Below are 16,740 nucleotides of genomic sequence, written 5' to 3'. Positions count from 1 at the left end.
AGGTTGAGAAGTTAGAGGGTTAATATGTTGTGGGGTTGTTAACCAATGTCATAAAACAACATATGTACTACTGTTTCATGAGAAACTATTTGTTCCGTAAGTCTTCACCTGAAGTACAATAAAATATAAAAAAAAAGAAAAAAAATCAGTCTCATGAACACTGAAGGAAGTCCTTTGCACACTGACTCATTATAACCTTATTCTCAGAGGCCCATGGTCCCAAATTCCTCTGTTCTTCCCCCTAGAACTCGTTGTGGCATATCAACATGGAGGCATCTGGCTCAGGCCCAGAAAACTAGTTAGTAAGCAAAAAGTTTGTTCAACATAGGCAGAAATCATAACCCCCCCAAAAAAACAAACTCATTGCCGTAGAGTCGATTCCGACTCATAGTGACCCTATAGGACACAGTAGAACTGCCCCAAAAGGTTTTCAAGGCTGTAAATCTTTACTGATGTAGACTGCCACATCCTTCTCCTGCAGAGCAGCTGGTAAGTTCAAATTGCTGACCTTTCAGTTAGTAGCCGAGTGCTTAACCACTGTGCCACCAGGGCACCTTAGAAATCATAAGGCGTATTAAATAAAGTAGGTAGTTAAGTAAAAGGAGCTCTGGTGGCTCAGTGGTTAAGCATGCAGCTGCTAACTGAAAGGCTGGTAGTTCAAGCCTACCAGCTGCTCCATGGGAGAAAGATATTGCAGTCTGTTTCTGTAAAGATTTATAGCCTTGGAAACCCTATGGGGCAGTTCTACCCTGTCCTATAGGGTTGCTATGGGTTGGAATCAACTCGATGGCACACAATAACAACAACAACAGGTATTAAGTAGAGTGAAGCATAAAAAGAAAGGGATGGAGGACCAAGAGATACCTAATATTCAATAGATATTAAATATATATGAGGCACCTGGGCTCTAAATATTCATGACATACTAAATATATAAGAGCCACTAAATATTCATGAGTACTCAATATTCATGAGTCTTAATTCGGCCACTCATTCACTGGTGACACTCAGTCTGGCCCCATATGTCCTCTGTGAAAGAAACACAAACAAAACTCATATCTGTTTAGCACACTTATGACAAGCTACAGCTGTGGCCAGGCACACTTGTCCTTGCATCTCTCCTATGGAGCAAGTGTGTGCCATTAGCGCAGGGCACCTTCTGTCTGTGGTCCTACTTCCTTGAACGTCAACTGTGGTCTCATAACCATACCATCAGTGAGGAAGGCTTATACACAGAGACACCAAACTCCTCCCTGGCTGTGTTGAACTTTGCAGATGAGTAATCAGGAAGGATTGTAGATTAACTTGTTTCTTTTTGTTTTTTATTTTTAGAATTAATTAATTTTTTTGTGTGTGGGATCTTAGCCTGTGCCTTAGCAATGATCGCTGGTGGCCATGAACACCAGAAAAATAGTGCTGGGTCTTTGGCCCAAGCTTCTCAGGCTCGTTACCATTCCCACTGCCAAGGTCAGACTTCTCACCTGGATGTTTCCATCTGACTTGGTGGCACCTACCAAAATGGACCTCCTAGCACTCTGAGGCAGTTACCCATCATCCTTCCAAAGCTTTGCCTTTTAACCTCATGGAGTAAGTCACTTCTGTCAAATGGCCTTTAACCCTGATGAAGACTTTTACTTCTCATCTCCACCCTGTGGGTGAAGATGGCTGTCTCCCTCGGCAGTGGTGTGAAAAATTAACCGCAACGTTTCCAGTGTCTTTTAGAGGGAAACAAGTTCAGTGTTATCATCGTGGTGTGTGTTAATTTTTAAAAATTGCATCTCTGCTACTGAGACACTACTGTTTATTTTGTATTTTGTACATTCATAGCACATATTTTGGTGGAGATAAAGCAAGTACAAGTTGGGAGGGGGTGAATCATGTATACAGAGAGAATAGACTAAAATGTCCAGCTAAATTATATCTAATCTGGTTTTTGAAGTATCAGATATTCAAGAATACTTTTAGCATGTTTTGCTTTTTAAAAAAAAGCCTTGATGTAGTCACTTGACTTAAAACATTCCTATTTTATTGTAATTTTATAACGTGTACTGTGACCTCAAACTGTGTATCATGATGCAATCTGTTGGCTGCAGTCGTAGCATAAGTTTTGTTCCAATAACGAAGGCCAAAGAGTTAACCAAATATGGTTCAGTTGCTACAGTTGTAGAAAAACCATTCTGATCACATCAAATTTCCATGGCCCAATTAGTTGAGCCTGCCCTTCATTTTCTATTTCAGGTTGAATTAAACTTGCACTTTTAATCATATGGGTAATTTGGGGACCTGGTTCTTTTACACTTTGCTTTATTAATAAAGGAACTGGTAGGAAAAAAAAGGTGAAGAGATAACAATAAACCCAAGAATCATGGCTCCTCAAGGATCAGAGTCCTGAAAGGTCATCTACACCAACCACCGAACAAATGCATGACTTCGCTTCTACACTCTACCAAGCTGTCTGTGAAAAACAACCCTTTATCTTCCCTTCACCCCACAACCACCACCCGACCCCCTCCCAGGGCCATGCATCTACACCAGTGACCAAACAAATAACTGTACATGACTCCCCTTCTAATACCCCATCCCCATTCCCCACCCCCACCCAGAGCCATCCACTGCAACTTGTAGCAGTTCTCTGCTAGAAAGTTCTCCTCTTACTGACCTGAATTCTGACCCCTAGGTCCTATCCTTCAGACTGCAGAAAATAAGGTCACCTCTCCTCTACCTGACAGCCCTTAGATTCTTGAAGACATTTATCAGGCATACCTGAGTCTTCCCCTTAGAGACAAATATCCCTTGTCACTATTCAGTCTTATGCATGACAAAATTTCAGTCCTTTGCCCATCATGGTTGCTCTCCCATGAGAGCATCCAGAACTCAGCATCGCATGCAAGGGAAGGACCCATAACACAAACAGAATCAATCTGTCACCTCCCATGATCTCTGCCATATTTCTAATAATGCAGCCTAGCACCACATTAGCTTCTCTGGTGGTCATTATCAGAGTTTACTTTTATGTGTGGCTGAGGTGAAGTATGGCTGAAGATGACTGACTCATGGGATGAAGGAGCCATGACCCTTTGTTGAAGTACCATCAAGGTCTGTAGTTAACAGGAATGAAGATGAGGAGAGGGTGGTTTAAGCAGATGGCAGTGGATACAAGAAAGAAGAGCAGAACACCAATCTGAAAGTGGCAGTGGAGAACAGCCTTCTCTTCTTCCCTGAGGGTGTTGTGAAGGAAGTGGTGTGGCCACAGCAAAGAGACCGAAGAGTTTGAAGACATAGGAAAGTCTGCTCACAGTAAAGCAGCACCTGAAAGCATACAAGTTTGCCACAGAGGAGTGAGAGAAATAGCCAGGGTTGAGGTTTAGGGGGCAAAAAGCTGATAAATCACCATCAGTAACTATAGTCTTGTTTTTGTTAGTTGCCATCGAGTCGGTTCTGACTCATGGCAACACCATGTGTGCAAAGCAGAAGTGTTCCAAAGGGTTTTCAAGGCTGTGACTTTTGGAAGCAGATCATCAGACCTGTCTTCCTAGGTGCCTCTGGGTTGGTTTGAACCGCCAATCTTTTGGTTAGTAGCCCAGTGCTTAACCATTTGCGCCACCTAAGGACTTCTAACTATAACCTAACAGCATGTTTATACTCATCACTGCCAACAAGTTAGGCACCTAAACAGTATTAGGGGGGTCTTATAAAAAGCTAAAGAGAGTCTATAAAGGCAGGAGTTAGAAGTGAAAGAATCATAACTCTGCTTTAGATACCTTGAGGCAGTCCACTATTTTTCAACTCTGGTTCATTGACTTGAATTGTGTCATCTTCAGGGTAGAAGTAGATTTTATAGTATCTTATTCTATAGTCTTCTTGACTTTTATCAGGCACTTCATCTTCCATATAGGCATCAAAGGATAATACCTGTTGGAATCACAATTAGAAACTAAAAAATGAAAAAAAATTCAGCAAACTTAAAAATCAATAAAGCTACCCACCGCACGTATACTTTTTGTTAATATAAGAAAAAAGTTGAGGGGATTTTTGCAAGAAGATCTTCTACACATCAGCTATGAGAATCGACATATGATCTAGGTTACAGTATATAAAGATTATTTTAAATGGTTATCACCATCTGATTAGAATAAGGAAATGATATTCAAGCAATAAATCCATCATTCACCTCCACCATAAATTGAACTAGAGTTTGTCTTCGTAATTTCACAGTGGGATTCTATATGTGTGCATTATAGAGACAAAATGTTCTTTCTCACAAGATGAATAAAAGTCTTGTCATTTTTTCTCCCATTAAAAACAAAGCTACCTTGGTTCTAAGATAAAATTAGCCTGACTCCTGGTACTGCTGATTGTTTGCCTTGAGGCAATTCAAAGAGGCAGATCTGAAATTCTTCCAATGCAATGGAGTTCCTGCCTTATACTTCTTCAGGAACTTCAAAGAGCCTAGCTCAATGCTAGACCCAGTCTCACCTTACACTGGGGGCAGGGGATGGGTGGGAGGAGTAGGTGAGGTAGATACTAAAGAGGGTAAAATCAGATAATAGTAAATATACTCTTGAAAATTCCTTAACCACTTTGGAAAACTGTCCTCTCTGTAAGTACAATACAATCCTCTTTTCTTCCATGTCAAAATGGATGACTCCCTCTTCAGATGAAGACCAGTTGAAGTAAGTGCTTTATGTTTAGGTGCCATGTTATATAAACAGTAAGTATCGTGAACCACTGGAGTCACTCTCAACATGGTGACCTACTCACAAAGTAAGGACACAGGAATTGAGGACAACTGAGGGAACAGTAGATTTGGGCTTCTATTTCAAGCTTGACCAGGGACACAGGCTCCTTGAGCACTCCAGTATTCCCTTTGCCTCTCTCTTTTGATCAATTTTTATAGCTGAAGTTGCAAAAGTTAATTGTGCATATGATGTAACTCCAATGTTATTCAACATGGACAACATGGTATATATGAGTGAGTTTGTTAGATGTAATCTACCCTCTAGTGGTGATCAGTTACCCTAATTAGGAATATACACTCCAGGAATGTTTAGCAAATTTCTATCAGAAGCCCGCATTTCAGAAGTGGCTACCAAAATGTCTCACTAGTCTTTACCTCTGATCAACACAAGAAGCATTGTTAATTACCATAATGGATGTTAGAAATGAGCTTTAGTTAGTGAAATGACTATATTCAAAATGTATGAGTCAGTTACAAATATTGACCAGGCACTGTCCTTAAAATCAGTTGCTATTGAGCAACTCTGACTCATGGTGACCACATGTGTGTCAGAGTCAAACTGTGTTCCTAGGGTTTTCAATGGCTGATTTTTTCAGAAGTAGATCACCAGGCCTTTCTTCCAAGGCACCTGTGGGCAGACTCAAACCTCCAAGCTTACGGTTAGCAGCCAAGTGCATTAACCCTTTGCACCACCCAGGGACTCCACACTGTCCTTACATGTCCTTAAGAATCTAGTGAGCCCAGGGATCTATACCCTTGAAAATGGTACCTTAGGCTTGATTCCAAAATGGTCCCATATTCAGCAGCTTTCTTGGGGAATTCATTTGGCCTGATTATAGTCAGAAGGTTAGCTAACCAACCCCCACTGCTAGAATGTTGTCACATTTGTATTGGGTGAATATTTCACGTAAGATGCTGTGAGGTGAATATGGAGCTTTCTTTGGGGTGATGAAAATGTCTTGCAACTAGATAGTGGTGATGGTTACACAACATTATGACTGTCCTAAATGCCAGTAAATTGTACACTTTAAAATGGTTAATGGTTAATTTTATGTTATGTGAATTCTACCTCAATAAAAAAAGATACGTTGGCCATTGAATTGTACACTTTAAAATGGTGAATCTTATGTGAATTATATCTCAATAATGAAACAAAATAAGCAGGAGCAAAAGAAAGAAAGAGCAGTGCCTTTGGAGCACTTAAAGGGACAGAGAGCTAGGTAGGGCTTCACTGATCTTTCAGTACAGGCAGTATTAAATCTGAGACTTTTTTTTCTTTGTAACTGGGTAGGAAAGTGTGGAAAGAATATTCATAGCTCTCCCCCACCTCTAAGTACTGAATACTATTGATACAAATTTGTGAATGACCAAACTGCCATAGGTCAGTTGACAACCATCGTCCTGTATATAATCAAGAAATATTTATTAATCAAACGATGTATTAAGAGAGAAGAAAGGACGCTAAATGGGAATAAAGAGAAAAGGAAAGACATATTATTTTAGGCTGGGCTTCAATATTTCTAGAAGAGAGACAGACTGATATTTCATATTCTGGTCCACTGGGAATACAGGGCTGCCCAACTCTAGCATGAAAGCTATAGAGCAAGTCAGAGAGTGGTAGAGATGGAAAGATAGAAATGGAAAATGGAGAGGAAATTGTAAAACATGGCAAAAAATGTGAGGGGAGAGACACCAAACAGATTAAAGGTGAACTCACATAGATAACAGACACAATTGCAATGGAATTTGATGTACAAAGTCCAGAGAAAATAATCTAAAATAAAACTGTAAGAAATGAAAATTTATAGAAACATAATTATGACAGAAGGTTTTATCATGATTTATGATAAATCAAATAGACACTAGATAAAGAAGGTCCTAGAGGATCTAATTGGTTGTAATTTTCTTGAAGAGTGAATGTCAATGTCATTAGGCAGATGTGCACTTGCCAGTTCCCCATAGGCCTCCGCCATATGAGGTTACCTGCCTGATCCCCAAGTACTTGGAGTTTTAATCCTAGACGAGAGAATACAAAATCTGAAATCAATTAGCCTTAAATAATAGATACATATTTCCTCATTATAAAGGAATTTTTTAAATGATAATATTACTGAAATCAGGATCTTCTTATAATTAAAGCCAAAAGAAACTCAAAGCAGTCAGGAGTGAGTCTGGCAAGTAGTTGGAACTTAATGTATGTGCACATTTATCTTTGTGGGAAAGAAGTGAATCCTATTTTCACATCAATCGAGTTATTTGCTTTGCATTGCATATCCCCAAACGGCTGGATTTTAACATTAATTTGGATCCCTAATTTTAACTTAAAATGATTCTAGTCTGATGCAGCACTGACACAAAAAAACAAATCGTGTGTAGGTTGTCTGCCACAGGCCAGGCAGAGCAACTGTAACAAGGCAAACGCAAAAGCCTAGTCTCTCAGAATAAAGCACAGAATTTTTAAAGATGGGGAGGTTGGTGTGACCAATGCATGAGTCATAAAGACTATTACTCAGGAACCAAACATCTAAGTGTCAAAACTTACAGCTGTGTTGAAATGCTTTGAAATTAGATAGAGGTGGTGGCTGCACATTGTGAATGTACTAAATGCCACTGAATTGTTCATTTTAAAATGGTTAATTTTATGTTATGTGAATTTCACCTCAATAAAGGGAAAAAAAAACTTTACAGCTAAATTTCAAAAAAAGTTGTTTATCCCCCATAACTACACAATCCCATTAATTTTTTTTTAAGTTTAGTCAAGTAGGAAAGAAGGATGAAACCAAACCAATAATCTTCAATGAGGCTCAACATTTTATAAAGAGGTCAGCATCACAAGCCTAACTTAAAATGTTTAGGTTCTATTGTGTGAAAAGAGTTCAGATTTAAATTATGCGCTATTAAAGAAGAAGATATATAATGGTAAAGATAAATGCATGCTATTATTGACTCAACGGCACACAACAACAACAACACAAGTTAGTTAATAGACAATAAAAATCTGTGTACATTTAACCTAGTGCTGTTTATTCTTCCTGAAAGGCTGTAATTAAATCAATGGTTCCTCTCATGATTAATGGGGTCTTAGTATCAAGGAAATAAACTATAACAAATTTTGTATTGAATATACAGGTGGCTCCTTTATACATGACAATGGTATATTTATAGAAATTCATCATATATTAATTCACAAGGAAATTCTAATAAATTTGAAAAACAGAAATCATAAAAGTTATGTTGTTGTTGTGAGGTGCCATTGAGTCGATTCCAACTCATAGCGACCCTAAAGGACAGAGTAGAACTGCCCCAGAAGGTTTCCAAGGAATGGCTGGTGGATTTGAACTGCTGACCTTTTGGTTAGCAGCCGAGCTGTTAACCACTATGCCACTAGGGCTCCATAAAAGTTTATAGTCGCTGATAATAAAAGTAATAAAACTAGAAATGGATAATGTAACTTTAAACAAAAATTTTCACTCCTAACTGCTGTGCCAAAAATAAATTTAAATACACCAAAAACTAAGTATAGAACCTAATAAAATTTAAATTTGAAACAGTACTAACCTATAGGATGCAGACAAATCTGTACTCAGGTGTAAATTAATGGATTTAAATTATTCCATAAGAGAATTTAGAGCCTGAGAGAGGGAATAAATGTGCTAACTATGCAATTCTCAGCCTTAGCTGCACATTAACCAAAACATCAAACCCATTGTTGTAGACTAGATTCTGACTCAGAAGCTTTAAAAAAAAAAAAAAAAATCAAGCCCTGGACCTTCAGCTTGGCGCCTGGGAGGGAAGAGGGTGTGAGCACAAGTTGGCACGCTATAGGCCTTGAAAAAAAAACCAAACCAAACCTACCGTCGTCAAATCAATTCCCACTCATAGGGACCCTGTAGGACAGAACAGAACTGCCCCAGAGGGTTTCTAAGGAGCAGATAGTGGATTTGAACTGCTGACCTCTTGGTTAGTAGCCAAGCTCTTTACCACTGTGCCACCAGGGATCTTGAAGACAGGGAGAATTCATGGCACTGAGAAATCAGAACATCCCATGTCAGTAACTCAGTGATGTACCATGTGTTGGTTCTTTTAATTCTCAGGACAATCCTATGAGATGGGCACTCTTATTGTCAGCATTTGTGAGTGAGGAGGTGGTGGCAGGGGATGGGGGACCCCTGCTGGCATAGCAGGCAAGGTCTGGATTCTAGCTCAGCAGGCTGGCCCCAACCCTAAATAAATTAAATCAGAATTGTGTAGGGATGCAGGGGACATTAGTATTTTTTTTTAAAAGCTCCTCAGGTAATTCTAAAATGCAGCCAGAGTTGAGAACCAGTAAGCAATGGATAAAAGCACAAAGAGATGAATTTGAAAGGAGAGAAACAACTGCAATAAAGAAATCCAAGAGCATTTTTAACAAAATAGATGATTCTAGCAAAGCTAATCAAGAAAAAATATAAATAAAATCAGAAATGAGACAGTGCATGACAGAGTTAATAAACTGATATAAATGTATTTATTGCCATAAATTATGAAAATTGTATGAAAAATGTCAAATCAGAATTAAATAAGTGATTTTTCTGTAAGAACTGTGAGTTATTAAAACCCAATGAATAAAGTCATAACTAAGAAAGTGAAAGGTTTACCAAAGAATTGCCCCAACAAAGTCTCCAACCAGGAGAAATTATTAATGAATTCTTTCAAATTTTCAAGGAAAATTCCCACATTATATAACTCACCCCAAACCCCATTGCCGTTGAGTCGATTCCAACTCCTAGCAACCCTATAAGACAGAGTAGAGCTGCCCATAGGGTTTCCAAGGCTACAAATCTTTAGGGAAGCAGACTGCCACATCTTCCTCTGTGGAGCAGCTGGTGGGTTCAAATAGCTGACCTCTTGGTTAGCAGCTTAGCGCTTAACCACTGCGCCACCAGGGCTCCTATAACTCCCCCAGAATACCAAAAAATATGGCAAGGTGCAAAGCTAAATGCCAATACCCAATAGAGATACCAGAAAACAGGTAAACTATAGACCAATAGTTCTCACTCTGGCTGCACAATAGAATCACCCGTGGAACTCTTTAAACTCCTGATGCTTCCAACCCACCCCAGACCAATCAAATCAGAATCTCTCCAGGCTGACCTCAGGCATCAGTCAGTGATTTCTAAAGCTCCCCAGGTGATTACAATGTGCAAGCCCAGGTTGAAAACTACTGCTACAGAGCAATTTTACTATTTATGATTTATAGAGGAAAGATCCTTACTAAAATACCAGCCAAAACAATTCAATAGTCCACAACAGTTACAATCCACCTCCACAAAAAGCAGCATTTTCCTCACAAATGCAAAAATGATTCCAAATTAGGATATAAGAGCAAATCTATAAGGATCTCAGTATAACCTTTCCTATCACATACATTTTAAAACAGGACTACAGGGTAATTTCTTAAGATAAAATGCATCTACTTTATTTTTTTAATTTTTTATTGTGCATTAGGTGAAAGTTTACAGAGCAAATTAGTTTCCCATTCAATAGTTTGTACATAAAGTGTTCCAAGACATTGGTTGCAGTTCTCACAATATGTCAGCTTTCTCCCCATTTCTGTCCTAGGTTCCCTGTCCTGATTTTCTACCCCTTCCAGCTTTCCCATCTTTGCTTTTGGGGGACTGTTGTCCTTTTGATCTCACATAATTGATTGTTCTAAGGAGTACATTCCTCTTGGGTGTTATTGTTTATTTTAAGGGTCTGTCTATGGTTTCACTGAAAGGTGGTCTCCCAGAATGGCTTCAGTTCCAGGTCAGAAGGGTGTCTTAGGGGCAGTCACAGGGGTTCCTCAAGTCTCTGTCAGACCAGTAAATCTGGTCTTTTTTGTGAATTTGATTTTTTGTTCTACAATTTTTCTCCTGCTCTGTCCAGGATCCTCTGTTGTGATCCCAGTCAGAGCTGTATGTAGTGGAAGCAGAGCAGCATGTAGTTCTTCTGGTTTTGGGGTCATGTAGGCTGTGGTTCATGTGGTCCATGCATTAGTCCTTTGGACTAATTGCTCCCTTGAGTCTTTGGTTTTCTTCACTCTCCTTTGCTCCAGATGGGAAGAGACCAATACTTGTATCTTAGATGGCCGCTCGCAAGCTTTTAAGACCCCAGACGCTACTCACCAAAATAAGATGTAGAACTTTGTCTTTATAAACTATGTTGTGCTAATTGACGTAGCTGTCCCCCGAATCTATGGTCCTTTGCCTTCAAGCCTAGGAACTTCATCCCATGAGGTGTTTGGTTATGTCTAAGAAGTTGCCCTGACTGTGACCCTTTTGTGCTCTATTGTCTATATTAATATACAAGCAGCACCTACGGTTACGTATGTAGAAATATCTACCACCAAACCTATATCTGCAGGTTCGTGTGCTCCCTTACACCTTCCCACACTTCTTGGCATATCTATCTACTTATGTATCCATTCGTAAATTAGTGTTTGCTAATACTATTGTCTATGCTATAGTAATTAGCATTGTTGCCCTCTGTTCTTGCATTCCTCTCACTGCCCTCCTGCATCTACTTTAAAACGACAGCTTAAACATCCAGTTTAAATTATGTGACTGTTACAATCAGGAAGAGAAAAATAATGCCCCTACATCATCATTATTTTAATATTGTTTTTAGAAGTTCTGAATGATGTAAAAAGATATGAAGTAAAAATATTAGCAAGCAAGAGACAAAAGTATCATTTTGGGCAAATAAAATAATGGCATAGGCAAAGGCTAAAGAAACTAAGAATAAAATAAAAATATTCTTATGTATTCACAATAGCCATTTAGAAAACACAGTAGAGAAAAAAAAGCATGTCCACAATAGAACAAAAAACTGCAAAACACTTAAACAATAATTTTAATAAAAACTCTGTGACCCAGATAAAAATCTAAAAATATTTACTGGAAGATATAGAAGAATTCAATTAAAAGAAGAGGTGAAATATATTCTGAATGAACAGCCTAAAATAATATATTTCAAATGGATATTTCAATGGTGTTCTAGAGGGACTTGGAAAAAAAGTCATTCTAAGTCCACTTGATAAAATAAACTGGTCAGCCTATTATTAAAGGTAATTATGTTAATTATGAGTAATGAAGGAGATCTAACTTTCCTAGATTTTATACTTTAACATAATGCTTTGAATATTAAAATAGTACAAGACCAGAAAAACAAGAGACAAATTAGTCTGGAAAAGAATACATGGTCTAGAAATAGACTCCATTAAATACAGGAATTTAACACATGATAAAAGAGGAGTCACATATCAATAAGTGAAAAAAATACTAACTTGGAAAAGTATCAATATATATCCCCAACTAAAATAAATTATAACCCCAAATAAATACCAGATGGATTAGGGACTTAAATGTTAACAAATCAGCCCCTTTCATTCCCCCTATTCCTCCCAAAAAGAATTAAATATGTGTTAAAGCCTTGGAAGGGAAAAAAGAGAAAAATAATGAAAGAAAAAAATTAATATTTGACAACAAAAACAAGTTATAGTTTCGATATACTAAAATGTAAATAAAAAACATACTAATTAAAATGTTTTTAGGAAACATGACAAAAGTTTAATGTTTTTATAAAAATTTTTACAAATTAAGTTTTTAAAGATTCTAAATGAGAAAAGAGCATACACAAAATTCACAAGAGTGTCAACAAAATGTTCACTCTAAGAAATTATCAGCTAATTGCAAATTAAAATAGCAGTGAGGCACCCGGTTGTTTGTTAGTTTCTCCTGTTAAATTAGAGGGGAAGGATTTAACCGTGCAATGGACCTGGCAGGATTAATCATCACGGATGGGATTTTAAATTAGTACAATTATTCTGGGAAACATTGTGGTACCATGAGGACCCATTTTAAAATCCCTACACTTCCCCTCAGGAACTCCATTTCTGGGCACGTAGCCAAAAGAAACAAAAGAAAATACGGAAAAACTTATATGTGCAAACATGTTCTTTGCAGTATTACTTTTTTATTATTAAAAAAGATTGGAGTGAGGGGACCTGAATAGCTAACAGAGGGAACAGTCTGGTGAATGATGGCACATCTATGAACTCAATGGAATATTATGAAGGCACTAGTATGATGTTTTTGAAAACTATGCAGCAATAAGAAAAATATTTAGGATCTGAAAAATACAGAGCTGAAAAAGTGGTATACACCACAATTATAACTATGTTTTTAAAAGCGTGTATATTTAAACTGGAGTCCCTGGGTGGCACAAACAATTAAGCACCTGACTAGTAGCCTAGAAGTTTGCAGTTCGAACTCACCCAAAGGCACCTAAGGAGACAAGCCTGGCAATCTGCTTCCAAAAGGTCACAGCCTTGAAAACTATATGGAGCAGTTCTACTTTGCACACATGGGGTTGTTATGAGTCAGGATCGACTCGACAGCAACTAACAACAACAACAATATTTAAACTATGGTTTTAAAACTATGACTATGTTTTTAAAAAAGACCAGAAGAAAAAGAAACAAAAAGCAAGTAGTGGTGAATTATAAAGATGAGCTAGGTGAATTTTTTTCTATTTAGTCCTAAAATGTATTTACTGTTATTATATGAATTCTATAATAAAGAGATCCATTTTTAAATAGGTTCATAAATTCAGCGAGTATTCAACTTGCAATTTCTTATTTCTAAAGATAAACCAATACTATCATTTCATCCATAAGGAAATTAGATAAATAAAAATTAATGGTCATAATGTGCCAAAGGGGCTATAGAGGAGCTTGGAGTGATGGAAGCCAAATCAGTTGAGTCTTAAAACATCAATGTACTGAATCTGAACTAAACTCCCCAATACCTGTGTGACTCTAAACTCTTCGAACAACCACTGTATAATAGCAATTGTCCATTCAAATTGCTGTGGTTCTTAATGATGCCCAAACGTATACCACTTAGAGACTATTCTCCAGAAGGGAGATCAACAGGACCAAAACAGAGAAGAGCCTCAGCTACCCACTTGGCAAAAAAGGAGTCCCCCCTGAGAAATTAAAATGAACCCACATTTTAGGGAAATACTTGAGTTATGAGATTTCACACTGCTATCCAAAGCACACACCTAAATCTTGGAGTCTCAACGTTAGGGGAGGAATTCCATTTTAAAAATGAAAATATCTTTTACCTTGAAATTTAAATCAATGAAAATAGGCCCAGAATATTCTACACTTCTCTAGGTTCCTTAGTGCCCATTTATCTGGATCTAGAAAAATCAGCTGGCTCCTCACCATTTCACTCTTAGCTCAAATGCCACCTCCACAGAGGAGCCCCCCTTGACCACCAACCTATAGTAGTCACCTCAACTAGGATAAAAAAAAATTGGCACATCCTGTTTTATTTATAGCACTCAGCACTGTCTGAAATTATGTTTTAAATTTATTTATACGTTCGTTGGTTGTCTTCTCCCACTAAATTCTAAGTTTACAAACTTTTCAGTCTCATTCATCACTATATTCCTGATGTTAAAACAGTGCCTGGAACAAGGAGGCACTCAGCAAAGATTTCCTGAATTAATCTATGAATGAATAACTGACTTGACTGACACCTAACAGAGAGTTAAAGACAATACTGGGGGTGGGGGGAACAGATATTAGGAAGAGACTAGGGGAAAAACCCATCATATTTCTAGTGTCCTCTTTTAAAGTCAAGGCAAGGATTAAAGGCTACCTATATTCTGCAGTTATATGTCATCCATAATAAAATAAAGACAAGCCCTACCAGGAACTTGACAGTTCATATTTCCTACAAATAACACTCCGAGTCTATCATAGATTTTCCTTTGCTGAGAATCCAGTCTTTTGAGAAGAAGAAAGTCTAAGTGTAAGAAAGCAGTAGCTGAAGTGCTTCATTTTCCTTTAGCAAAACAAAAATCTTCTTTTACTTATTCCATGAATGAAGTAAAGAACACTTCCCTATTCATATTACTGGTAAAACATCTCAAGATCAAGATGTGCAAATTTGGGGCACTTTATAAATACACTTTCCTACTAAGGTGATAATCTGTTGAACCTCAAGAAATCATTAGTTAGCATTCACTTCACTTCATAATTAGCATAAGCTGTACATTTTCCTTCCTTTGAATTTGTGATTTAAGTACATTATTTTGTCTATTTTTGTTTGCTTTCCTGAGTGAACAAGGTAGAGGTTTGTTAATTCTATTGTTTGTTTTAAAGAATCAACTCTTAAACTTCTTGTTCAAATCTATTCTGTTTACTGATTTATAAGATTCTGCTTTTATATTTTTTTTCCTTCTGCTCTTTAATGTCTGTTTTATTGTGCATTTTCTAATGTCTTGAATTAAATGTGTAGTTTATTTTTAACTTTGGGGGAAAGAACAAAGCAGTCAATACCATAAGTTTGCCTGTAATTATAACTTTGCTACAACCATAAGTATTTTTTATTTCAATAAACTACTTTTCCCACTGCAATAATATACACGCATTATAAAAATATGAAAACACAGAGGAATAGAAAGAAATATGGGGTGATTATCCATATTTTTACAACATAGAACGCACTGTTGTTGGTGTCTCTCCTTAACATAATTGTGATCAAATACACATGTAAAACTGCATATAATAACTTTTTAAATAATTCATATATTTTTTTCTGATTATAAAAGTAATTCATGCCCATACTCACTGAAGATTACTATACTGTAAAATTCCACCTCCAATTGGTAGACGAGGTGAAAAACCCCTGGGAACTTGCTAGAAATGCAAATTCTCAGTAGGGGTTCAAAGCCCTGCTCTACTGACCACATTTCAACATTATTTACATTTCTTGCTACATAAGCTCCATGAAAGTGCATGGACAATGTCATTTATCTTGCCTAGCAAAGAGGCATTACCGAATGGCCATTTCAAAGATGTGTGTAAATGAACAATTGTACTTACATGTACACATTCAACAAGATAAACAGGTTATACCCCTATTATTAATTTTTATTTCCAAATAAGTAAAATTGTCTTTTTATATGAAGAGAATAATTTCCTAACCTGCTCCTCTCTCCCTACATTTTTTATGGCAAATGCATGTGCTGCACTCTGCAGTTTTTGTAATAGGCTGGAGAGAGCCTCGCCGTAACTCAACTTTATTTCTTCAGGAATGGGAGTGAGCAATGTAGTCCTTTCTGAGGGTAGTATATCAAGAATGGGCTAAATCAAAAATCACTATCTTCTTTTACTTATTCCATGAATGAAGTAAAGAACACTTCCCTATTCATATTACTGGTAAAACATCTCAAGATCGAGATGTGCAAAATTTGGGGCACTTTATAAATACACTATCCTACTAAAGTGATAATCTATTGAACCTCAAGAAATCATTAGTTAGTATTCATATGTTTGTATGGCACTTTGTGTGTCTACTCTCCTGTTTGGGGGGCATCAGAGAGCCATGAAGGCAGCTGGTGATCTAGAAATTCAATTTGCCGTTAGTGGTCCCCAGTCCATCAGTCAGCCCAGAGTCACAAGGCCTCTCAGGAACATTAACCGGCTCCCCTGAACCCTGGCAGTCCTTTCACAGCATGTTGATATTTCGCTTCACTTATATTTTAGAAAGGCAGCTATTTCTACCTTCAAAACTCAGAAGGAACAAACTGCCCACTTTGCCTTGGAGAGGGGGGCAGGGTTGGAGGGGCTGTTTCTTTGGTCTTTATTCATACCTAACTTCAAAATTAGTACCTTCTTATTGCAGATTTTTGAGAGTACTGAAGAGCACAAAGAGGGAAAAAAATTGCCCATAATCCTGTCAGTTAGAGACAATCACTTTTAACCTTTGAAGTAGCTCTTTGGCAATTTTCCCTAATATTTACATAGTTAGTAGCCAATTCCAGCTTTGTACTCCTTGAGTCAATTTTGTTAATTAATATTTACTGTAACATTCACTTCACTTCATAATTAGCATAAGCTGTACATTTTCCTTCCTTTGAATTTGTGATTTAAGTACATTATTTTGTCTATTTTTGTTTGCTTT

At 37.4% G+C, this 16,740-nt stretch overlaps 1 protein-coding gene across 1 annotated transcript in view; it reads right to left on the bottom strand.

The window, feature by feature from the left end:
* The window catches only part of EFHC2 (EF-hand domain containing 2), a 237,807-nt gene that overhangs the window by 148,559 nt on the left and 72,508 nt on the right, over positions 1-16,740 (bottom strand). The window contains exon 4 of the mRNA XM_023731842.1: positions 3,762-3,912. Coding sequence (XP_023587610.1) covers positions 3,762-3,912 — 151 coding nt within the window. The remainder of the gene's footprint in view (positions 1-3,761; positions 3,913-16,740) is intronic.

The sequence above is a fragment of the Trichechus manatus genome, unplaced genomic scaffold (assembly GCF_000243295.1).
Source record: "Trichechus manatus latirostris isolate Lorelei unplaced genomic scaffold, TriManLat1.0 scaffold00046, whole genome shotgun sequence".
NCBI classification, from domain to species: domain Eukaryota; kingdom Metazoa; phylum Chordata; class Mammalia; order Sirenia; family Trichechidae; genus Trichechus; species Trichechus manatus.
The sequence above is the reverse complement of the archived record's forward strand: the minus strand, read 5'-3'. Positions and strand labels throughout refer to the sequence as shown.